The sequence below is a fragment of the Enoplosus armatus genome, chromosome 1 (assembly GCF_043641665.1).
Source record: "Enoplosus armatus isolate fEnoArm2 chromosome 1, fEnoArm2.hap1, whole genome shotgun sequence".
NCBI lineage: Eukaryota > Metazoa > Chordata > Actinopteri > Centrarchiformes > Enoplosidae > Enoplosus > Enoplosus armatus.
In genome coordinates, this window is record NC_092180.1 from 6141203 (window position 1) to 6167724 (window position 26522).

At 40.5% G+C, this 26522-nt stretch overlaps 1 protein-coding gene across 2 annotated transcripts in view; it reads right to left on the reverse strand.

Moving 5' to 3' along the window:
- Positions 1-6934: 6934 nt before the first annotated feature.
- Positions 6935-26522, reverse strand: part of tspan4a (tetraspanin 4a) — a 112313-nt gene continuing 92725 nt past the window's right edge. For both annotated transcript variants that reach the window (XM_070901803.1, XM_070901802.1), the window contains 4 exons: positions 18883-18984; positions 16612-16743; positions 9590-9673; positions 6935-7463 (listed from right to left, as the gene is read on the reverse strand). In XM_070901803.1, coding sequence (XP_070757904.1) covers positions 7395-7463; positions 9590-9673; positions 16612-16743; positions 18883-18984 — 387 coding nt within the window. In that variant the 3' untranslated portion in view covers positions 6935-7394. The remainder of the gene's footprint in view (positions 7464-9589; positions 9674-16611; positions 16744-18882; positions 18985-26522) is intronic.

Below are 26522 nucleotides of genomic sequence, written 5' to 3' on the forward strand. Positions count from 1 at the left end.
GGAAAAAACTTCTCCGGTGTATTTCTGTTGTCAGACATCACTGCAGGATTCATTCTTGTCTGGCAAACCACTGGGTGGTTTGGGTGATCTCCAATTTACAGGACTTCTTGCCTCAGCTGTCAAGCAAGCTTTGGTCTCATGTTACGTTGTGGATAAATATTTAAGCTCTCAGTGTTTCAACAAGGAAGGTAACTGGCAACTACTTCAGGTGATATAAAACTGGATGTTACAACTTGTGTAAAATCATTTCACCAGTATGTTCTGTAAACCATATGAGCCAGGATAAATAGAACAACTGACTTGTCTTTAATCATATTTCCCTTTCTTTTAAAAGAAGATGATTTTAGCATTTCCAAGCCTCATACAGGGTTGGTCCAAACAGAGAGCCTATTTTTTTTCTGTCTGGAGGAAGACGTACTAAACTCGGCCGGACAAACATGCGATTAAAGAAGGCAGAAAGATTACAGAACATTTCTTCTCACTTGGCTATATTATTTGTTTTTGTTTTCAATCATAAGATTTTAATGTTTTCGGGCTCAACAAATGACCCATCTTCACGAGAGAACGGATGAAAACATAACAGGTTACATCACAATAAACCTGCTGTCATGATTTCAGCACTTCACTATAGTGTAATTTGGCCTCATAGAAAATCAATTAGGAGAAGCTGCACTGACACTTCAACCTTGTGCCAAAGGAGCAAAGGAGTCTATTCACTTCTTGCCAGGCTGCAGTCGTGCCCTGTTGAGCTCAGTATCAGGAACAATCAATGTTGGCATCACACTTAAGCACAAAGGAGAGAATGAATGGTTTTGGACTGTAAGTCAAAGGTTTCACAAAGCCCACCTTGTACAAAAGCAAGCATTAAACTGGTCAGTAGTTTGTCTCTTGTGTTTTCTCTCTCACCTCTCATCCTGAAAAGTAGAAGTTATTTTCTGCTGCTTACAAATTGCGCTCTAATTTGTTGTGTTAGTTGATTGGTGGAGATTTAAACAAACCCGGCCAAAGTTTGATGGATGGCCACACGCGGGAGAGGCAGCCAAGCGCGACCTTTCGGTTTTAAACGGTCGGTACAAAGTCAAACCAAGCAAGCTCACACTTTCTGTTCACTGTAAAACTTAATGTTGAAACACAGAGAATCACCATCAAACCGAGAAGCTGCCTTTATGAGTTTGTACCCTACAGCCCAGCTCTGTTATTGTGCTGTGTACCAAGATACACTATATGGCCAAACTACACGAGGACATTATAATTAGCAGGTTCAGCTGCCTCAGCTGCCTCAGGCACTGCCATCGCCATCATTCAGGTGCATGAAATCAACAGCATGCAGCCGTGCCTTCTCTATAGGCCTCCTTCACAGCAGCCATTTTTACTTGTCATAGCGGGAAAAGCACAGGTGACACACATTTTGTTAACGATGGCTCATTTCCATCAAGTGTCTCAGTAAGCCATGCCTGAGCCTGCATTAGCATGCACAATACCAGCACCCCGGGACCAGCTCGCTGGAGTGGAGTGTGCTCGTTTTTAATGTTATCAATTACACCTCTGCTTTTGTGCGGCGGCTGTGGCTCAGAAAGTAGAGTGGGTCTACCACTGATCACAGGGTTTGCTCGACCCCCACCACCTGTCCACATGTGGAAGTGTCCTTGGGCGAGACACAAGACCCCAAATTGCTTGGGTGAATGAGCGGCTAAAACCTTGAAAAGTGCTATATAAATGCAGCCATTTATTTTCCTGCTATGTCAACTGTTAGTGCTGTTGCTGCGAAGTTGAAATGAAATCTAGAAGCCACACACGCTGACAGAACAGGACCGCCGAGAGCCGAAGTGGGTGGTGCATTAAAATGAAGATCTAACACTTTACAATACAGCACTCGAAACTGTGAGTAGTTACTAAAGAACGACCTGATAATCGATGAATCGCTAATAAGTAGTTCCTAAATAGTTGATTCAAGAACTACAGTATGTAGATAATGATGAGTTACTAGAGAACAGATATTTAATGAATCATTAGGTAATGATTAGCTCATAAATATCTGTGAATCATCCTGTCCTCATGAGTCGCTCCTGATTAACTCTGAACCAGCACAAAACTACTCATTAATTATTGTTTAAATATTAGTTACTCTTCTTTTAGTCTACTCTGGTAAAGTGGTACATCCTACTGAGTAGTTACTAAGTACTCCCTCATTACTTCATGATTAACTTACTATTACCTTCCCTTTTTTTGTGCCCCCCTCAAGTAAAGAGGACTGGAATGTCGACTGCGTGCCAGCTGGTGAAAGTGGGCTTGTGGAAAGCTTTGTCAGAAGAGTGGAGGCTGTTATTAAAGCAGATTTATTATTTATGCCCAAGGTATAGGTGTAATGTTTGAGTGACTTAATACTTTTGTGGTAGATGGAGGTCACTGATAAAATCCAGCCAGCTGTTAACGGCGCTTTTTTATTAGTCTCCGCTCGCGTGTCAAAGTAATGAGGATACTTATATATCAGCCTTCCTGGTGACAAGTGACAGTTTTCATTTTCTTCCAAATATCTTCAAGGGGTTTCATCATTTTCAAGCCATCATTAAGTTCAAACATAAGAGGCACAATCAGTGATTGGTGCACACTTCTCTTTCATCTCCAACAAAGTTGATATAATGAATGCAGATCTTCAAATGGAGGATAAACCGTGTGGACTCAGCTACGAGTGGTGCAGAATATGTGGTTCTACTCCGAGTCTGTTTTAAAACAATGAAATGCATTTGAGATTTTAAAAAAATGTCTGGAGTATAAGCTTAATGTGTTCACCTGCATTTTGCAGAGCAGCGGCCAAGCCTCAAGCCTTAAAGTTATTCTGTGGTGATAAAATATTCTAGGCTATGCATCCCCTCTGGAGCGGGACACTAAAATAAAAAAAGATATGTTGTAAGTGTTTTTTGAGAAGACACCTCTTCTGGATTTTGAGGGGGAAAACTTTAAGCTAGTGACAAATACAGTGACTTCCTTTCACCACCCAAATTAGAGACACAACTCACGCAGGCGAGAGATGTCCTGAATTGTAGTCATTTTCTCCCAGTTTGAAAAGGCCATCCATCTATGCTGTTTCATCAGCTCAGCATGGGCTCACGGTTTGGCTTCAGGAACAAGACGAGAGGATGGAGAGGTGAGGGAGCAAGCACACAGGTATGTTTTATTGATCAAGCACAAGATTGGAGAAAGCCAGTGAACATGAGAATGAATAATGCATTAGTCGAGGGGGAAAGGAAACAGAGATCTGCTGAAGCGGTGAGGTGAATTCAAGAGGCAACAGAGGGACAAGAGGAGACGCTGGGGTTCGGAGAGGGTTTGCTGCGTTGTCACCACATTTCACCTCATTTTTTTTTATGTTTGTTGTCCGTCAGATTATAGGTTAAAGCACCATCAGACCACGGCAAATTCCTTGTAATGTATGTTACTTGGCAATAAACTGATTCTGATTCTAATTCTGATTTCCAGATTAATGGATTCGACGAGGCATCCTATGCTTGTGTTTCAATTGGTAAACGTAGCCCGTGAGAGGTCTGCGGCCTTTTGCATGTTGATAAGCTGATTGCAGGTTAATCGTTTTGTCACTCTTGTCATATCCCATTTCTTTACATCCAGGGTATTCCAGACCCCCCCATCCCAACTATTTAAGAGCAAGACTCCCAGACTGAAAGCGACACAAAATGACACAAAACGTCACAAAAGGATCATTTTATGTCTCCTTGTGGTCATTTTGTGTGTCTTTGTGGTCGTTTTGCATCCCTTTGTGTTCATTTTGCTGCTCTTTTAGGTCGTTTAGTGTCTCTTTGTGGTGATATTGTGTTTCTTTCAGTGACATTTTGCAGGTGAGACCCAGGGCCCCCCTGACCCCTTGGGCCCCTGGGCCTGTGTCTGGTCGGCCCGCTCAGTGATCAATCTATCATCCGTTAATCGAGGCCAATGTGTACTCTGACTTTTCAGCTTCACCACATGCTCTGTAAATTATTTCCACTATGTTTTTAAGGTCGCATCAACTAGTGGTATTCAAGGCCCATTTTCACCACCAGCGTAGCTTATTTTATATTTCATAGCTGAATCACAGTTTCTGAACCGTTAGATGCTGGCACATGTACATACTGTACAGTTGCTGCTACTGTGCACATTCGTTTTTGCTGCAGTTTTAGTTGAAAAGAAAACCTAACTTTGGGTCCATTTTGTGCAAGTATGGTTTTAGTGGGAGTTTTTTCTTTCTGTCTCTGAAGGCCTGAGGTTGTGGATTGTCATTTTCATTTATCGTTTTCATTTATTGTTTCGTAATGCGGGAGCTGTGAAGCCTTTTGGGACTCTCACTGCGTTCAAGGGCTGTACACATAAACTTGACTTATATCTTAATAAGAACACTGAAACGCTGCATGAAAACAAAGGTGTAAAGGTCCATAGGTTATATCTGACCAAACACCCAAAATCAATATGTGAAATCTCAGCATGGGGGGTTTATTGTTGGCTTCTGTTGTGCCAGAAAAAAGTGAACATAGAAGCTTGCGGATATTACAGTTGAGATTCAAGGGTCCATCAGCCAAACTGACACCTGAGATATTACTGTTTCCAAAATTGCAAACTTATCCTAACATTACAGAATACAACCAACTGTGATCTGACACAATTTGGAGCCCCCTCGTACTCTCATATGTATTGCATTTTTCATTAAGTGTAAGGTTTGCCGAGCGTCACTGCTGTCTTGGGCAGCTGGTTTAATAATGACATGTTGTAGAAATAAAATCTGACGGAGAATGACTCAATTTAACAGGAATATACTGTATAAATAAAAAATGTGTGAGTGTTGTGTATGTCTGTACTGTCAGCCATGTGATAGAGTGGTGAGCTGTATGGAGCATGATGAAATAAATGACCCTTATGTACTTTAAGGAGATTTTGGTGAACTGGGAACAGTCAGAACGTCGCACGTCACTCTCAGAGTTTGATTCATTGGGTACAATGAAACTTGAAAAGTCGTCAAGAGCCCTATCAGTAAAGTGGCTTTAGATTCCCATGCCATTCATGTGAGCTGGGAGCCAGCAGGACGTCGGCCAGCTCAGTCAGAAGAAGTTCTAATGAGAAGGACTCTAATGGTCGTGCTCTGTGGGCCCAAAAACCTGGATGCCAAAAACAAAAGCCTGAAAAATGTTTTCAGCGAATGCTCCTGGTGAGCAACGTATATTGGATTGGATTCATGTGACATGCTGGCAGATGCCCACACCAAACATTTGTGATCAACAAAGTATGAATTACCTTCATTTAGATTTGAATAGTCACTGGACTATGAACTTCCTTCAGTCTGTTGCTGGTTGAAACTCTTACGTTCAGTTGAGTACAAAACTAGACTCTGTACAAGGAGTGTTTGCAAAGTAGAATCCAGAAAGACCTTTAAGATTTTTGTCGTACTTCTCAAGTTGCGACTGCATTTCCTATCCAGGTAGCCAGAAATGACATATTTTGTAAAACACAAGCAAAATATTCTGTAAGCAGATATATCGTTTCTGACTGCCATCTTTGTTTGGATTTAGAAAAAGAGGCATAACTTGGGAGATGGCTTACACATCTTCAACAAACAGCAAATCTTTTTTTATTCAGAGAGTCTTTAAGGATTCTGGATACCTTCAGAAAAGTGGTCAGTGTTGTTAAACGACCAACAGATATTTATTTTTCAGAAAAACAGCTGCTTAGCTGTGACTCGAATATAAAGGTAATACATTAAAGGCACAGAGTGGCTCTGTTTATGAGGTTAATAGCTCAGCAGCCACGTGTTTGCAAATAAGTTGTGACATCATGATTGTTCCCGTCTTTCAACAAACTTGTGCTCCGCTGCTAAAAGCTACTGATGATGATGATGATTCAATATTGTCAGTCAAGTTTGAGGATTCAGTGTTGAAGCTTTGTTCTTACACATTGTTCTGTCACTGATCGTTCTGTTCTGAACACCTCTTGCTGCAGCATCAAAGTGCGTGTTATTGAAGTGTTACTTCCACTTTGGTGTTTTCACTATCAGTCCCATTTGTGTGATGACCAAACACCAATCAAGAGCTGTCATTTTTGTGTGTGTTTTGTGTCTATTTTGGAACAAGTGATGCTGTAGTTTGTTAAACACAGCATATGTGGGGAATCTATCTTTTTTATGACTCAAAATGGCTCAAAGTTACCTGTCATAGCTCCACCTTCTGACTCATCTGTGTAACTTCTTTTGGCTGACTTCAGGGGGAGATTTGAACCATTTCCTCAGATTTGATTGCTCTGGGACTTTTGTTCTCTCAGGTCCAGATTGTTTGAAGGCAAAACTTGGACCTCAAACTGCAGCTGAAACACCTCTTCAAGCATTTTTCCTATGGGCCTATTTAATCAAAGTGTGTCCCCGGTGTACTTATAGCCTGGATTATGCTTGACGGCCCAAGGTAGGAAGACAAAAAAAAAGAACTTAGGGAGTCACAAAAGGGCCAGAGGAAGCTTCAAAGACTGCAGATGAATCTTTGTCATTGGAGCTCTGATTGGTGCTGGGGGGAAATCGCCCCAGGCCAGTCTGGAGGATCCTGCTACTTGTTCATTCAAATTCTTCTGACAGAATATTTTTATTGTAGTTGGTGCAATTCTCATGTCTCATGTAAATCCACCCAGTAACACAGCCACATGTTCCACAGCGCATGAAGTCGCAAAGCGGTTCATTTCATTAGATATATCTAATTAATACCCGATGAGTTAGGTGCTACAAGATATTTTAATGACTCCAGCATGTCTCAGAAGTGGGACTACATAAACTATTTTACATGCCGGTTTCCTGGCAAATTTCCGCCGTCCCTCCTGTTTGTCAGACATAAATTCAGCAGGATTACACATAAAACCCTTCAGCGTTTCCTGTTGAGGAATGACAAGATGACGCGCACCGTTTAGTCGAGCCAAAACATTTAATACACACCATCGCAGAGGACATGCACTTGAAGCACTTCACACTGTGCACTTTCCCAACTGTAGCTCTCATTTTGAAAACACATACAAACCATAAAATAATTTAAAACAAAACACATATTAAAAAAGGGGGTTACACTCTTTTTTTTGTTTGTTTGTTTGTTTTATACACGTTCATAATACTGATTCATAAAATGTATCACAGAAATTAGCTTTTGACACAGAGCAAACCATAGGAACCAACTCAGGTATTACACTGACACTGTGCTTGTTGATAGTTAGCAGAAAAACTGTGAACTGGTGACATCTGAGAGGGAATGTCACAGAGAGGACAAGCGTTGGAAAGAAGAGTCTGTTCAGGGAGGAGGAGGAGGAGGAGGAGGAGGATGGGTCTATATCTGTCCCTCTCTGATGAGAAACAATCCAAGTGTGCTGAAGGGCAGAGAGGTCTATCGCTAGGCGTAGAAAGTCTCTACTTTCACTGACTGACAGAACATGGTCATGGAGAAGACCAGGCCCAGGATCTGCACAAACACAAGAAAACAAATCAGCCATTAATGGGTCCAGATGTCCGTGTGTAAAGTCACAGTGAAATGAAGAGGAAATCTTCTGTCTGTTTGGCTCATTCTCTGTATCATAATGTGCATCTGCTTGACAATAAACGCCAACAAGATACATTTTCTCATGCTGTTATATCCAAATCTCATTACGTTTATTTCTTGGATAATAATAGGAAGAGCATCCAGACACTGCAATCTGTGCAATATTTAATAAACGAATGTTGCACAAATTGGAGTGTGTGGATCGTCCTGTTTTTATTACACATTGTATCTTCGCTCCAGCATCTCCAGCAAACCTTCGTCTTGTGAACACTGACTTTTGAAGTTCACACCAGAAAGCTTTTTGGTAGTCTCCTTCTGAGTTTTGTTCCATGAAGTTTCAAGTGAAAATGCAAAAAAACCCCACACAATTTAAATAGCACTCTGTTGTGATCGTCTTTTTACTGATTTAATGTTAAGTTTTGTGTATAACAAAACCTTGATTTGACATCCAGTCAGACATCAGATGTCTGATTTTACAGTTTTTCAGTGGACAACTTTAAAACAGACTAACTGACTAACTAATAATAATAATAATGAAGTCCATAGGCCTTGGCGAAGCTGTTGGTAAGTAATAAGTAAGAAACTAGCAAACAAATAAACACACAAAAGACAAAATACACACAAACATATTAGATTAAATGTCACTTTCGTTATTAAAACAGCAATAATAAAATAAAAATGGCAGAGTAAGATCTTTGCCCTGTCCTGCCCATAAGTACTGGATTAACTTGCTCATGTTCTTTGGAGTGAGCTTGAGAGTACGTCCACATGAAGCCGGTTAAATTTGTAGCAGCTGTGTGTTAGGAAGACAACTTCCTGTCATGTCCAACTTTCTCCGTGATCGATCATTTTAAATGTCAACATAGCCGAAGACACAGCTGTTGTCATTAACCAGTATTTATGTTTTAATTTTTCAGACGGCGTCGGGACCATGAAATAATTTGGTCAGCTGGGCTGTCGGTCTAACTCCTTACCAGATGTTGGCTGGGAGGCAGTTTTGTTGTTTGCCAACTGAAAAGAAGGTGAAGAAGAAGAGACTGAGCTGTTTTTATTTTGTTCAGGTGTTTCACTGCGGACAGAGATTTCTACAAAAATGACATGTAAACTAATGTGGATGAAAAAAGCCTTTCAAAACTGAATACTTGTTTGATTTTATTGAATTGACCTAACATTTAGATTCCATACATTTTACATAGGAGAGTCAAGCCTTAACACGTTTACTGTGTTACACTTCATGGCTGCTGTTGATTAGATCTGTAACAAATTTTATAATTTTCCTGTACACCCTCCGGTGTTACTCCCATTAGAGTCACAATTGGTTCTTAAGGGAAAACGTGATGAAACACCTCCTTGAAGGCTTCAAACACTTCCTCCCAAAACCTCATTTTAGTTCACGGCCAGGATATCATGATTTTCATGCCATAGTTTCTTCACCATTTATTGGAGGACAGATTTTCGTCTATATGGTGAAATATGACTTTGTTTCATTTCAGATCCCTGCGTTTATGTGAACTAGTATTTCAACACTTTTTCCAGGTGCTTTGCCTGAACAGACTGCATAATGGTATAATTCCTCGTATTGTATAATGCTGCGAGTCAGCTGGCAAACATCACAGATATTTGAGATAAGTCTGGCAGTGATTACATCTCATCTGGTTTTCGTTTTGTGACACGAAGGATTTTCAGAAAGGACACTGAGAATCCAACGGGTGACTAAAAATGAGCTCACAGCATTGCAGGAGCCTTGTGTGATATTCCTCCTCTCAGATTGTAGAAGCACATCACGTAACACTTGGCTGGGAAGGAGATAAAAGAATTTTATGGAAAGTCAAACCCTCCTATGTGGTCTTCAGTGGTAACACAAGAGGCTTATACGGGCTCCTGCTGTCCAGAGAAATCCTGCAGTCAGCGCTTTATGCAAAGGAAACTGGAGATATTAGATTTATTTATCACAAAGCAAGAGCCTCAGTTTGAGGCTGCAGATGTTACGGACTACGTTAATGACTGCTGAAAAAAAAGAATTCACACAACTTAAAAGCTGTAATTACCTGAGTAAGTGCTGTGCATAGAGCAAAGATCCAAAGTGCCACCAGGTTCTCATTAAGCCAGTCCTTTACTCGCTCGTAGCACGGCTGTGGAGACACACACACACACACACACACACACACACACACACACACATACAATGAGCAGTCAACATTAGCCGACAAATGTAAAGTCACCACTTAGATGTCCAGAGCCTTATACAATAGGATTATGTACCATTTACAGTGAGTCCTCTCCTGCTGTATTAAAGAAACTGTGATGGAAAATGTTCTTTGGCTAAAAGATCCCCAGTGGCAATATCCTTATCTCCCACTCCTCTTCCTCCCCCTCCTCCTCTGACCTAATATTCTTTGGGAAAACTTTCCGAAAACACAAGTCCCCGCTGTCCTTGTCTCCCTTCAGCTGTACAGACAGGAGTAATGTGAATCCGGGAGCAGCACATACACAAGAGGTAGCATGTAGACACAAGAATGGGCTAAATTTTTCATGTCTGACGTTGTTTGAATGCATTCTGATGGAATCTTGACAAAAAATAATTCTCCCCCCTCTCACTGTTTTCCCATTTTTTTGTCACTAAGACATTTTCACCACCACACAGTAAATTTAAAAATCTCTTTTCACACTCTGGAAAATGTCCCCGACACACGTAGTGCCCAACAGGCAGAAGGAAAAGAAAGATAATTATTATATATAGAAAGAATAAAGCAATGGGTCAGGGATGTGAGCAAGTCATAAAAAGGAGATGAATCCTGAAAGCAAAGAAAGTGGTTTTCTAAGAACAATTGAAAGCAGACATTAAAAGTGATGGGAGTGGCCAGGTGACACACAGTTCCTTTGACATTTTAAAGATATCTGTGCCAAACTGTGTGTTTGATTATGTTCGATACGCTGGAGAAAAGGCCGTCTGGCATACTGTAGTAAAAGGAAAGGTGCTATCATAACAGGCTACACCGCTGTTCTAATTAAATTATTCATATCTGCAGACTTGCCTTCCTGATTGTGCTATTTTTTAAATCTCCTTACATCAAGAGGCTGAGTCAGAGCCAGGGAAACCAAACACAACCCACTCTGCATTTCACTACAGCCTGAAACATCGGGGGAACCCAAAAAAAATACTTTCCTTAGCACAAGGTAAAATAATTCTGGCCTGGATCGATATGGAAAGTCATGCAGTAAGCCAAAATTTAGAGCGGCATCAGTGTTATTTATCAAACTGCGAACCTCCTGGACCACAGACCTGCATCTGAAAATATATCAATAAATCATATTTTATTGTTTGACGTCCACTGCAGACTCTCATAAACCATAACATAAAAAACACAAAAACAGATAAGTAAACCTGAACCTGCTAAGCCAGTCCCAGAACAGGGACAGCATTCACAGTGCTACGAGTCATCCAAGCTAAACAACAAAGCAGATCTGTGTAACAAAATAATCTTAATGCTCCACTTAATTGCTTTTCTGAGCTTTCAACCACATCTTGCAGCCTTCATCTGTGAATTGAGGTGGCTCACGTCATCACAAGTGATCATATATAATGGTTGGTGGTTCAAGGATGGGTTTTAGCGTCAGATGTGAATGTCCTCCTTGATCTCCTTTCTCCAGCCGTCCACTGACCCCATGTCGACGAGTCCGACTCCCTCCCAGTCAATGCTCAGATGATGTTCTCTTTCTGTTTCTGGTGTTTATTCAGTCTCTTGTCCAGAGCTGGTGTGTGGCAAGTGTTGACTCCTTGTGGTACCCCGACTAGAGTCCCACTGGGATGCTCTTGGTGGTCCGTGCTGATTTAGCAGTGTTTGTCCTGGTCTTATGTAAGGGGGGATTCTCATCATCCACTCCCTGAGCTCGACATCCCCCTGGACCTGCTGCACTTCCATCTGTCTATCCTCCTCCTCCTCACTCATAAGATGTCCTGCTTTGTGCAGGAGGCTCCTGACACCTGAACCTGCTCCATTTGCTGAAAAATGGCCTTGATTGAAAGCTCGGAAAAGCTAGTAGGCGTATAATTGGGCTTAGATTATTTTGTGACACTTCTCAAAAACAAAATAGGCTGTTTGTCATTGCCTTTTATCCTCCACCTCTACGGTAAAGATTTGCTTGAGTTCAGAAACCTACTTGGTTGGGGTCAGAGAAAGATCAAGGTCATGGTTCAGGTTTTTTCAAGTCTGTCTTAAAGCAATAGTCAGGCGCCCACATGGACAATGAAACAGACTTTGCTCGCTATAATCACACAACCTGTTCAAACTGGCCATTAAGAGGTCCCTCCCTTAGAGATGGGGAACAAAACCCACAGACAAAACCCCAAACTGCACAGAAATGCACTCCAAAGTTTATTTAAAGCTCCAGCAGTGTGAGTTAAGATATCTTCTTACAGCCTCTCTGGTTCAAAATTCCCTCTTTATGCTTCCCTGGATAATGTTTCTGTGCTGAGCTGCAGTGGAGGGACGGTAACACAATGTCCCTAATCACTTACATTGGGCAAGGGATCTTTTAATGGCCAGTATGATCAGGAGGAATGATTACAGCAAGCAAAACCTGTTTCAATGTTCCTATTGACCACTGAAACCCAGCCCCCTTCTTAAGAGATTTTCACGCTACTTCTGCGTCACCACAAGAGGTCCTTTTCAGGTAAACATAAACATAGAGCTGTCATTTCTCGGATGACGACAGCCTCAATGTTTCCATCCACAGCCCACACAGTTGTTATCCAAGTACAGAGGAAACCAGGTATACTTACAGCAGTAGTACACATGCAGAAGCAGGCTTTCAACCTGTGAGTGTAACTGTGTGTGTGTCAAGCGTGTATTTGAGTTGTGCTTGTTTCTGTTTGCTATCTATGAAAATGTGGAGAGACTTTGTTTATTTGGAGAAAATATTTTTAAACCTGAGTTTACTGAGTTCACAAACACTCTGCAAGAACATATAGTCAACATTGAGGATCAGGCTTTATTCTGACTCTATTCATTACTGAACTATTAAACCCGTCAGTGGCCATGAGTGGCTTTCTTTCGTCCTTGGAAGCTCAATAGAGAAACGTCTGAGAAGCGAGAGTGAACCAAGATGGATCAAACTGGCCATCACTGACATTCTATGAGCATCATAGAAGTGCGAATGTAATTTGAAATAAAGTATACAATATATATTTCAAAAAAGAAGGTTTTATTGGAAGACAGAACTGCTTCATTGTGAACTACAGAATCTGAATGCTTGCTCTGCGCGGCGAACCTTAATCAAAACACAAAACTAGCCAGATTAATTTGTTATCAAAATGTCTTTCACACTCGAAGGACCTGTTGAATTCACGGGTCTACGTGAAGGCCAACTAGCTGTCGCCTGAGGGAGGTAAATATGCATAATACTGAAAAAATATTTCAATCTTTTGTGCAGAACCTGGTTTCAGGAAAAGTAATAGAAAGACATTTTAAAAGGTTACGCCTTTCATTTCTAAAATTGAAAACAGCTTATGTTTGACCATAGCCTGGCCTTTCCACTGCTGAATGGACACATTAAATTGAGTTGCAAACAATTGGAGTAAGGGGTTTCTATTTAAAGATGAAGGGCCGTCTGCTCCGAAAGTCTGCGCCAGTGACCATGAAGGCATCATATTTAAGATCTGCCCTTTGCAAGTGGAAACCGAGGTTTACCTTGGATTTACTTTACTTACCAAACTGAAGAATGAGATTTAGTACAAGTTTGGTGTCAAATAGCAAAACTGTATCTCCTGTAAACAAATCTGTCCGTGGCTTATAAAACTTTAAAATGTTTAATCATAAAGCTGCTAAACATATACACCACTGTCTTTCTGAGTTTTATAATGATTATATTCAACCACAAGGTCAATTTAGTAGCTGTTGTGGAGCTTTCAATCATATCACATTATCTTCATCAGCAGCTGGAATTTGCCTTGTTGTCCTGCTTTAAGTACTTTATGGACATCTCTAAAACAATGTGTTAAAGTGCTCAGCAGCTGGACACCTCCGTCTGCTGATGAAGATCATGTGACATGATAGAAAGTCCCAGAACAGCTAGTAAATAGCCCTGATTGCGGTGAGACTGTGTTGTCAGCTGCTGTGCCCAAGTTCAAGAATTAACTCTGAACCTCAAATTGTATCACGTTAAAAAACTGTTTGGAATCTAGTTTTAGACACAAAATTGATCCAACAAGGTGTGAAATCTTGAAGAGATGTGTGACACAGCTGATCTGGAGCTTTACACACCGTGAGTGTTTCTACAGGCGACATCTGGCACATTAGATATGATTTTTTAAATGGGCCCATTGACTTAATAACATCTGAAGCTAAACTGAAATCATTATTCTTCATCACCTTCACTCACTGTGATGTACACTGACTGCTGTAGCACTGCTGGATGTCAGAAGTAGACTGCTCAGTGTGTTAAGTGGCACTTAAAAACTTCTTTTTAATTTTATTAGCCCCTCCATCACATCTTGTTGTGACACTTTATTTTCATCTTTCATGTTGATGCCTCCAAATAATATCACAGTAATCAGTTGGCAAAGCTGAACAACAGCTGTTGTGTAGGTCTGCTGCTGTTGGGTTCTTCATATTTTCTTTTCTTCTTTTTTATTGAACTGAATAAGTTACATGGGAATTTAAATGGTGCAAAAAACGGGTGTTTCTTGCTTTTATAGCTACAAGACTTGTGACCCTGGGTAAAATATTGTTTTGTTGACTTCCTGCTTCGTGTGTTTATTAGTTAGTCTGAAATATACTGATTTTTGAGAAAGTGCAGTGTGTGCTGTTAAAGCAGCACAGAGCCCCAGAGCATAAGGAAACACACCTGTACAGGCAGACAGCAAACGAGCTTAAACCATCTTGATACTGAAAGTCAATGCTGGAGTAAAATATTTTGTTAACAAATAAGTATGTGTAATGTAAAGGTGTCTTATTGTTGAACCCACAGAGAATCATCACCAACTCTCCCTTCCTTCCCACAAGGTGAAGCTATTGTCTCTCAGCTCATTGTTATGGCTTTACAGCCTGCAGCTTTACGGTTTTGATTCACTCGTGGCTCTCATCAACCTCGTTTCCACCTGCAACCAGGTAATATGCACACATACTGGATATGCTTTGTAATTGTCCTCTTTTGGATCATGCAGCTAAAATATTTTCCCAAATGACAACACAATGAAGATCCCACATAAGATATGCTACACTGAATTTGCATCCAACTATTTGATGTTCTCAAGACAAGTGGCCTAGTGGGACCATAAAAAATGAAGAGGAACAGGACGTAAAATCGAACCCTGAGGGATCCCACAGGAAACAGAGGACTTAGGATGAGATTGAATTTTCTGACACAGACTGAGAACTTTTGGATAAATCTGATGAAAACCAGTGAGAGACACCCACCGAGTGATTCAGCATAAGAATAGAGTGGTCTACTGTGCCAAAGGCTGATATAAAAGCTAGAGGAAGGCACAATTTGATGCATCAGCTGCCAAGAAGAGATCATTAGTCAAGAGGGCTGATTCTGTCCAGTGAAGCTAGACCTCTGAAACGAGACTGGAATTTTTTTAAGATGGTGTTCTGACGCAGGAAAAACAGCAGTTTAGTTAAAAACTGTTTTCTCTAGGACTTTGGGAAGAGAGGGACTTTCGAAGAGGAGTCTAAGGTATGTTCACGACTGAGATTTCCTTTTTTTGTTTTAAGTGGGGGCTGGACTATTGGACTTGAAAGAAAAAGGCCAATTGCCAGTTTTATAACTCATGCTTCATTTAATGCTGGAACTAATCGTGTTAATGACAAGTTTATAGGAAGAGTGTCAAGAGAATGGGTGATTTCTTTCATGTGGGACACAATTTGTTTCAGTTCAGAAACGGTGATGATACGGTAGTAAAAGAATTCAGCGCAGCAGGGTCTGCCAGGGGTGACGAACAGGTCACAAGTAGGTGGAGTACGTTTATTTCTGAATGAATGTGTAATTAATACCAGCTGTCCCTACATATTATCTCAACACACTCAATTACCTCTGCAGCAGCAACCTCCACCCGTGCAAAAGCACGTTATATTGTGCAGATTTATCCATTTACATACTGTCTTGGCAATATTACTAGAAGCACTCAGCGTTACATATTCATTAAGACAAACCTGAAAAAATGATGTCGCTTGTATTTCTCTCTTTTGACTGATGCAATCCTCTGCACACCCCGTTCAGTTTTTTCTTCCAGTCGTGCTCGCGCTCATGCAACATGCAACCATTCAGAGCAGATCGGAGTGTTTTTCTTACAGGATGCTAATGATTTGAACTCGAGTGCCAACCCTTTTTACATCTGGTTTGGCAGCAGCAAAGAGGCATAAATTGTTGGTTTTAACCTGGTCAGGATACAAAGCCTGTGTGGCCTATCAATGGTCGAAGACATTTGCAGAGACTTAAAGAGATGCCCCACAGGTGTAAGACCTCTAAACCTAATCAGTTGTTTCTTGTAGTTGTTGTGTGGTTACTTTGTTAAGCTCATGTCACATTATCTCTGTACAGTGCAGCTACTAGGATTAAAAATAGGACACTGATTACACACTAGATGAACTTTAGTAGCAGCAGCAGTCCAAGTCTTTCTGGACAGAAGGGATTAATTCAATATCAGTAATTATGAATATAAATCTCTCCTGCTGTTTGCATAGCTAAGGGCCAAAAAAGACAGAAAAATAGCAGGCATAGTTTTTTTTTTGGCTTTGCTAAATTGCATGATTTGTGAGCCGAATAGTTTTTCAATAGATAACTGGTTACTTGAATTTTTTCTTCTTTGTATGGAAAAAATAGCAGGTATGTTAAGTCACCATTAATTATGGCGCCAGAAGGATTTGGGACCAAATGCGGAATTACCTTTTGACATTACGAATTAGCATTTAAATGAAATACGACCAACACTGTGATGACCTCGTATCTCCTCTTTGTTTTTCTTTTCTTGAATCTGTACCTTGGTTCCACTGTACAGGTCAGGTAGACCCTCGCCAATCCAGATGATAGGTACCAAATAATTAATCATTTTTATGGCAGAACTCACCGCTGTCCACCATGTTCCTGGGTTGTCCAGGCCACAGTTGTCGCTATACTCCAGGCAGCAGGAGTCCGGCACACGGGAGGCGTTGTAAACTTCAAACCAGTCTGTGTGGTTGGTGACTCCACAGCAGCGAAACTGCACCAGAGAAAGACAACTCGTCAAGAGTCTGGCTTTTTATCACACTGAAATCCTATTGCACAATATAAAACAAACATCCTCAGCTGATGGAAGCTAAAATTATTTACCTGCCAAAAATAAGATTTACTGGACAAAAGAATTCATATGTTCTGAACGTAGAAAATACTTTATCTTCCTGATATTGAGCTGCAGACGCTTTTGTACAATCCACATCTCATTTGTCTCAAAGCCCTAAAATCATTTTCTAACTCGCCTGCTTCATTTTATCTACATCTTCCCCCTCTGTGATTGGTATGGATTTTTGATAAGGGATCATGGCTTCCACTACAATTCAATTCATCAGTGTACTTCATGAAAAGATAAAGTGCCCCTGATGTTTTGTTCATTCAGTGGACTTTAATTCCACACGGGAATAATGCCGCCCGAGCAGCTCCCCACGCCACTCCGTGCACAGAATCAGGGATTGTGAGTTAATTTAAAACTCACCCACCCACCTAAACAATGGATCAAGTTTGCAATTTATCATGAACTACAGCAGAATTCAAATTACCTGAAAGCATTTGAAGCAAAGTTTTAAAGTTTGAGAACAAATCAAAGGCTAAAAACTGCATGGAGTTGTAATATTCAAATGTTGTCACCTCAAAAAGTTAACAACCAGAGTGGCTCTTTGACCCTTCCTGATTTATTGGCCTGACATTTGGCACCTTGTGGATGTTTTATATTGCTTCTTCTCATGTATTTAGATCCTCTTCTATTCCATAAGCGGCCATTAATAATATTCAGGGTGAACTTTACTCCAGGGACATCTGCTGTATTATCTATTCAGTGACTCAGCATGTATGAAGGAGGATTGGGAGGGAGAGCAGTGACAGAATGAGAGCTGCCTTTTAATAGTGCTCTTCTCAGCCTGACTTCACAGAGCCCCATACATACACACAGCAGCGCTGATCTGACAAGGAGAAAAAAAAAAGTGCACATTCACACTTGCACACACACATTCAAGGTGGCTCTTTCAGGCGGATTGTCCTCATGCGATCTTCCTGTACGCAGAAGAAAAAAACCCCTCACCCTGCACATTAGCACCCACACATACAGACATTTGCATACATTATCTGCATAGCAATCCATTTCACTCAGTGTACGCACACACGCAGACACACTTACACAATATGCCTTCCAGACACTCAACACATGCATGCACACAGACACAAACATCCAGCGTGTAGCGCACATTTGCTAATGGAGCACAACTACAAGCCATAACACTGGATCTGCGATGTGAAAGAGGTCCAAAGAGCCCTGAAGTCCCCGATCTATCATTTGATGTCTCCCAAAGGCATTCACCAGCAGCAGCATCTGTCCTCTGCAATCCGTAAGTCCAAATCTCTGTTTATCACATTGTGTTTTCTTTGCAGTGGAATTTAAATAATAATATTAAAAATAAAATATATGTGTGTGTATATATATATATATATATATATATATATATATATATATATATATATAATACAAAAGGAAAAAAAAGCACATCAAAGTGAGAGCTGGAAACAAAGATTACCTCAGAGAGCCTATGAGTCTATGTTTGCATTAATCTCTCCGACAGCATTTTACCAAAGCATTTAAACTAGAAAAGCTTCCAGTGTTTGTTACTGTCGGTAGAAACATTTCACACATTTTTTTTTTAGATTGCCAGTTTTACCAGCCTGCTTGTAAATGTCCAGATCCCATTAACTACAAAAAGGATTGCAATGTTTTATTCAAATTTTACACAAAAAATGGAGGAATGTAAAATCCAATGGCCCTTCAATATTTGAATACTCCCGTTTAATTTAATGTGATCACAGTGGAACAAATGGTGAAACCTTGCCAATAGAAAAAGTAAGCACTGTCACAATGAATAATGCAGTCAAAACGTCATGTATTTCAGCTTGTGATAAGACATTTTGCACAATCTGACATGCTAAACGGCACTGAAGTCAATATTGAATGGGCCGCGATGTTCCGAATAGGACGTTTTTTTAAAAGCATTTTGACCTCAGCAAACTGTGACAAAGAGAAAATAAACATTTTAAAACTTTGTATTTTAGATCACCCCAAATACCACCACCCGCCCCCTCCATTGACCCCACGTCTTACATCAGTTTGCACGATCATCCAGGCGTTGGTCAAACCCACGTTGCCGTCTGTGCCGAAGAGCTGGAGGCCCTTCTTCAGATCTCTCTGGGCGTAGTGATCAATCTGAGAAGACAGGACAGGAAAGACGTTTGCATCAGACAAGATAATAAGATGATTTAACAAATCTCATTTGGTGAGTGAGGTGGTGTGGAGGACGTGTTCCTTTTACGCATCACATTTTAGGAGCGGCTTGTTTCCATTTTCATCAGGTGAGAACAAATGTAATCTGAACTCAAGTGGCAACAAATAACTGCATATATTCTCATTTCTCTTTTAAGAAAACTGCAGTGTAATCTGAACCAAATAACACAAGTTGTGGTTTTTAATTCAATTCAAATGGCTTTTTTTTACTGACAGCAGACGTGGTGGACTGCATGTAAACATTCTTATAATAGAATAGAAAAGAGTAAAATAGAACTTTTTTTCCCCCATTATGGCAGGAAATCTGTCTTTGCCGCACCAAAAAAACAATAAGCACAGTAAAACGAGGAGGATATTTTAGTTTGTTCATTATACTGATTGCACATGATTGTACAGAGGATTATGTATATTTTTGTTTACCAAGTGTGTTGCATTGTTCAGAAGGCATTATAATAATTTAAGAGTGTTCAGCGTAACTAAAAACAGACACGTGTTCCTGTAAACAGCAAAAAATATACAGAACATCTAATAATATATTGCGGAAGATCGGTGTAGTGTGTGATTTCAAGTTGGACGATTAGTTTACGAAGTTCACACTGATTTTCATGGTCACGTGGTGGAAAACTTTAGCAAACTTGAACTTGAACTTGACGCACAAAACACAAGGTTTTATAGGTAGAACAAAGTGGACGTTGATACCTGACTGCCTGCAGTTACTCAGACTGAGAGAGACTACAGTCTGTGCTGATGCTCACACTCCTCATATTTCCCCAAGTGTTCTCACATGCTATTAAGACTAATAAAGTGTGATCAACAGTGGATACAAGTTCACTTTGCTGAACTTAAAGGGGCTGAATTGGATTTGCTTTGATTGAACCAACACACCCGCAGGACGGCAGGTTACTGAGCCGCTGTTCAATAAACAAGCTACATGCAGATCCACGTGAGTTTAGTTTTAGAAGCTCTGGTTCAGCAGTGAGGACCTAAACCAACAAGATAAAAACATTTAACAAAATCAGCTTTTTCAGTAAGCTTTGAATCAAAGACAACAAACTGTATGTGTGAACACAGTGACAGAGATAAACACGCTTAAACACACTGAAGCTTTGCAGCAACTAAATCTAAAATACATTCATTTAAAATCAACAATACAATCAGAGAGTGTGGGTGTATATACAAACAGCAAACCACACACACACACACACACACACACAGAAGCCGCTCAGCCTTGTTTACACATTTAGATGGTCAATCCCATCAGACATCAATCGCATTGATCTCCACTGACCTTGCTCTCTCCTACACCGCCGCCTTTTAGCCTGTGGAGTGCTGCAGACACCAAACACCTTGTTAAACATCCCAAACAATGAATGTGGCCCTCACCTTGCCAAACAACATCTAAAACTTGAATTTAGATTGCTGCATACATTTAGTGGCCAACTCCCTCACCAACTATTTGCTAAACCCCCTCTTTGGTTAAGAAAGGTGGAAAGAATTCTCACACATCATTTTCTTTCTTTTCTTTATTTGATTTATGGTTTCAACATTCATTCAGAAATACATACAATTGTACTTGTTAAAATCTTTAGATGTAAGTTTTTCTTAAGAATATATTAAGGCATGCTGTAATCAAAGCCGTAACCTGTCAGAGTTTGAGTCCTTTGTGGAGGCCATCTTGTGCTGGTGCTTAAACGCCTCAACTATAGCCTTTTTATGTGATGTATGAGTGGGCGGGTTCTCCGATTTGATTGGTCAAAGGATGTGTGATGAATGACAGGTCATTAAGACAAATATTGTATGATGTTCAAATGATTTGCTTACTTAGGTATAGCATTGATGATAAACATATTGAAGAATGAACTGAGGCTTGGTTGGTATGAGCAAGCTAAGAAAAACATTGTATATTTTCATTAACCATATCAACTCTCCATTCTGCAGTGCTGACCTGATAGGCCAGTTTGAACTGGCAAGGCGGCCCCTCATACTATATATGTGAGTGCAATGAGAGAGGGGGGGGGGGGTGGGTTAAGGAAGAGCAGCAAAAGAATTGTTTCAGCTGTGAATGAGTATGAAGTGTTTTTGCTAAATTTCTTTAGTTTCATTTTTTTGTTTTTTTTTGTTTTGGAGACTGAGAATAAAAGTCTAGCTAATTTTTCAGCATAACTCCCTGCCTGTGTGATGGTTTTGTCCTCCTCGAGCCTCACCATGCTTCCCTGCACCTCACCTTGCAACAGCATGAGACAAATGTAATTTTAAGTAGGCGATACAATAGATGATTAATCCAGTTCTCTACTTCACCGAGATGTTAACCCTTCCTACAGCTGACTGGATTAACGTACCACTTGTTGGGCTGTTATTGGTTGTTATTTTTAATCTGGGAACATGTGCAGATATTCTTGAAACTTTAACTACCCACCAAAATTAGTTTCTGCATAAAGTTAAGAAATAGACCATGCAGTTGCAGAATCTTGCTTAAAAGCCACCCGTTGGGGATTTTTGGCCATTAAGAGCGCTATGGAGCAATGCTTTTATGAGTGGGCCCCCATTTTGTTTGAATGTTGTGCACAATAACCATAATGCTATTCGACAACTGGCAGAGGTAACGTGACAAAAAATGTTCCAGCAAAGGTAAGAAGGAAGAAAACTGCAAACATGGATGTAAATGATGCAGGATTTCAAAACATTTATAAAGTTGCCTTTGCAATTGTTTTATCAGGAAGGAAATGCATTCAGCACTTTCCTCTCAAGGATACACACGACACGTTTTTGGTAAGAAACACTGAATGTATTTATATATTTATCAAATTTTTATCTGTTTACAAGAAAACGCCATAGGGCACATAAAACTTAAAATGAGTTATTTCTCTCTTTCTCTTTGCGAGTGCAGCTGACTTCATATCATGTCGTGTGTCTGCGAGATGTTGAGTGAGTTGAGCCGTTTCGTATTAGGCAGCTGTTCATGAAATCAATCATAGTCACAGATTCAAGAGGAGGCGTTCTTTCCCTGTAATTTGTGACACATGAAGAAAATGGTAATAGAGCCATGCCACGGTCTCTACATGCAAGTAGATGTATTTAAGGCTGCATTACATATCTACTACAGTTATTAACATGCCTGCAGGTTTGAATAGTTGAGTTTTGTTAAATTCGTGGCTGTGGGGTAAAATGTGCCATACGCCCTGGGACAAGATGCACCAGGTGTTCAGCGTATACTCCATTCATTATAATTAGATTCAACAGATATCACCATGCCAGACTGCTAAATGTTAAACAAAAGGGGCTCATAACGTAGCACATAAATCACCTGAAACAGACAAAAAAAAAAAAACAGTTACTCTGGAAAGATACAGTTTATCAAGGAAATCCCCCAAAAAATAAAACGTGTAATGACAGAAACACATGAAGATGTGACACCAATTCATCTCACCTGTTGTTTATGTTTTTGTTGTTGTTATAAATGTGATTTAACAATAGAACTTGTTTAATGCAACAAACCATGGTGACAGTTTCATATTTTCACTCAAAACCACAACACTGTGAAAATTTGCTCCATAAAACTGCCAGGCTCAATTTTGTGGGTTGTCGTGACTGTAAATCAAATCCCAGAATGCCGACATGAGACTTTTATCAGAGATTCTAAAAAGACAGTGTGAGATGGCCAGTGTACAGACAAATGCTCCCCGCTGCGTCAGCCTGCTTTTCCATTTTAAACGGGGACATTTAGTAAACAATAACATGCCCTTGTCAATACTTGGCCTGTAGCTGTTGCTATGTGAAACAACATAAACAATCAAAGAAACAAACATCTAACCTACAAAAGTGGTGAGGTGCTTTCTTCACATCTTTTTTTTTTCTTTGATAATTTTTCTTTGAGCCGACACTGTTGTAACTTGTGTCTAGAGGGGTTTTATGTCGTCTTCTAACAGTAGCGTTGGAAGAACATGCTGGTTGGAACTTGATTGGAATCGCAGGGTTTTTCTAACATGCATTGCAGTTTCCATTCATTCTCACTGATCAAGCTAACATCCAACGCTTTCTCACCAGACAAGCAAACGTTCTTGTGTGCCCCTTATGCTGGTTACTGAAAGTAAAGCTTCTCAGTTGTATTTAACCCTCCTCAGAATGGCCGAGGTTGGGAAGCATAGTAACAAAAAACCTCAACAAAACATCACCAGACAGGGATTGTTCCTCGTATCTGTATAAGCTACAGTAATATTTGAATTGTCATGAAAGCACAACAACCTTTAAGCTGTATTAATGGATTCTTTGGGCCACTAGAGGGTAGAAGCTCACAAACCCACACGTCTGACATGTTATTGCCTTTTATACTTATTAGGGGTAACATGCTAGCAAGCAATTGCCTACAGCAGACACAGAGCCGCATTAGCATTCAGGTGGAGTTATATTCATCAGGTAGTTAGAAATACAAGTCTCCTTTTAGCTGATGGAGGCGAAGATGTTTGGTGCTGGGCAGGTTGCGTACTCTCCGTTATTTAGAGCTTATTTGTTGAAAAGAGCTGCTGCTGGAAACAGGATTGATGAGAGCTGTGAGACTGAACCATATGTGCTGATAAACTGACACAATGAGCTACAAGAGGCTAGAAAGCTGCAGAGTTTGGCGATGATTCCCTGTGAGTTTGCCAATTTGAGTCGCATTATACAAAGTAATTGTGTTTATTGTTATCAAAATTATCGATTGGTGGAGCTTTAATGTTGTGCACAGCCATTTTCAGCCATGTACGTGACAATTACACTTATTGCACATCCTCTGTTTTGCAGCATAACATGATAGGTGGGATCCCTCTCGGCCAATCACATTTTCACATTTTCATTCCTCAAAGACCCGGAGACGAAAGAGAACGACAACTAAGACAAACAGCACAGAACCTAATTCCTTGCAACAATAAAGCCACTGCATGACATCACAACCCGGGAGCAGGACACCATGCAAGCTGTCTCCAAACTGATGTAAGAATCTAGCACAGGGACTCCTTATGTCCCGTCTGAGTGGACTGGATAAAGCCCTAAGTCTTCTGAAGTTGTGCAAATAAAAAAAAAAAAAGAGATAAAAAATACTTTTTTATTCAAATCTAAGTAGGTCATTAGTAAAGAGTGTCTCCTGTGAAAGTGCGTCAAGCAGACTGTGCGTAAGCCGCGGCTGTGCTTTTAGCTCAGTATTGATGTTGTCCTCGGGACTTTGGTCGCCCTTTAACTACACCAGGCGAGTCAAAGATGGGCCATCAATTATTTATATAGCAGGGATACAAGGAGAGATAAGAGATGTATATGGAGAGGGGAGGAGAGGAAGGGAGAGGAAAGACGAGACTAGACAGTGAGATGTGGATTTAAAAAGGAGATGAGAGATGGAGGTAGGGAAGAGAGTAGGTGCAGTAAAAAAACAGGGTAAAAGAGGGTGAGAATGAGCCAGAAGGCGATGAAGGGCAGAATATGTAAAAGCAAATACACTGTGGGGCAGATGAAGTGGTTATGTGACGACTGGACTCCGAGGGAGCTTTCCGTCTGTGACAGCCCAGGAGAAAGGACATTATGTTTGAAAGCCACACAAGAAAGAGATCTCACAGGAGAGGAAATAACGAGAGGAAAAATGGCTAATTTACTTGCTCCCGCCAAACAGTGGATATCCATTATCTGTGTCATGAATGTAGGAGGAGGACAGAATCAGAGATGCAGTAAAGTAGATAAAGGCATTAAAAAAAACAAGGATCTGTGATTGTATTCCCTGCGGATTTCCCCTGGACCCACTCCTTCACTACAAGATGCAAAACTGCATGAAACATGTCCTACTTCATCTCCTACAATGACGCTGCTGATTCTAAAAAAGGAGGATTTTAACATTACAGATTCATTGCTCAAATTGCTGCTTGAAGTTTAGAATTCATCACTGTGACGCTGGCAGCTATGTACCACAGGATCATCCCGAATCAAGGTTGTATTAAATGTTTGATTTAAAAAGTCATGTTTCAGTCGTTTCAAATACGTGTAATTTGGTCACCCAGTCGTCTCTGTATTTTCTGAATGTACCTAAATGTCCCACTGGGCTTCTGCCTTCCTCACCTTTTTTGGTGACCACACTTATTGGCGAGGGCTGGTTTCCTGCAAATACTTTCATTTTATCCTTCCTCCGAGGGAGCCCAGATTACATTCCCTGGACTTCGACCCAATTTGGACCAAAGTCAAGGTTTTTCCAAGGGCATTCATTTTGACTGCAGACATCCTATACTCTAGTCTGCCTCGCTTTATTTCCCCCGGCTTGGGATATGAGCTTAAATCTTGGGGAGTGTTGCACTGCATTTCTAAAAAAGGAGTTATAGGGGGAAGAATCCACATATGTTATTCCTGTGCCTCAGGACAGATCGGTCAATACCTGTGAATTCAGACAACTCTTCTCTAAAGCTAGAAACTCGAGAACTAACCCTTAAATTTGTAAAGTGGGAAGTGAAACCTGGCAGTGCTCTTCAGATAATGAATGGGGCAGCCAAGTCACAAATTCGAGGCTTCTGTCTCTGACTTCTAATTCTGTCCCGCGGCACAGCAAAAACATACGTAAATAATTTAAATTGCGTGGAGTTCCCCTTTAAGTGACTAATCACAGTCCTTAGCTAAGGCAAATCAATTAAAATCGCAGCTAAGCCAAATCAATTATAATTTCCATGCTCTGCTTCTAATCAGTTGCTGATTAACACTTGGCAAACCATGTGAGTAGACAATCAATGACATTAAGGGGGGAAAGCAGTGAACCAGCAGAATTGCAACTAAGGGATGATACTCGAACAGCCTCTATCAAGGTGTTAGCAAGCTGAATGATTTCAGACAAGATTTTGGACAATAACTCAAGGTTCATTATCTCAGAGGTTCAACAGAAACCTCTATTGTGATTCGAGCTTTTACTCGTTTATTTAAACCTGAAACTCAGCACAGAGATCTTTGTGTTTTCATGGCCTGTTCTCCATATTGACTCATCCAAAAAGTTCAGAAGTGAAGTGTGAAACTATTTTGATGGGTAACTGAAAGACTCGCTTGCAGCTATTGAAAACAACACGTGCAGTTTTCTGAAGCTGACATCTGAAGCCTTCAGTCTGTCCTGAACTGTTTCACATCACGGTAGATTCTGTATTTTGATCATATTTCGGAGGTCTTTTCACCTTTTATCTGCTGCTTTTCCTTCGCTGTAGTTTAGTGAGCCAATTCACGTGGAATGGATTATTATGTAAATACAGATTTTTTTTTGCACAGCATTGATATTTGGGCGTCTAGTCTTTGACCTTGTCACTCCTCACAAGGAAGCATCAGGCAGGGAGCGGGGAGTCATAATAAAAAGACAATAACTTCCATCCCAGAGGAACGTGGACTCAGAGCATACAGGTTGCTGGGATGGAGGTAGGGCTTTGAAATGCCGTATGAGCTGCAGCAACAAGGGACATCACTTTCAGGTGAGCGGT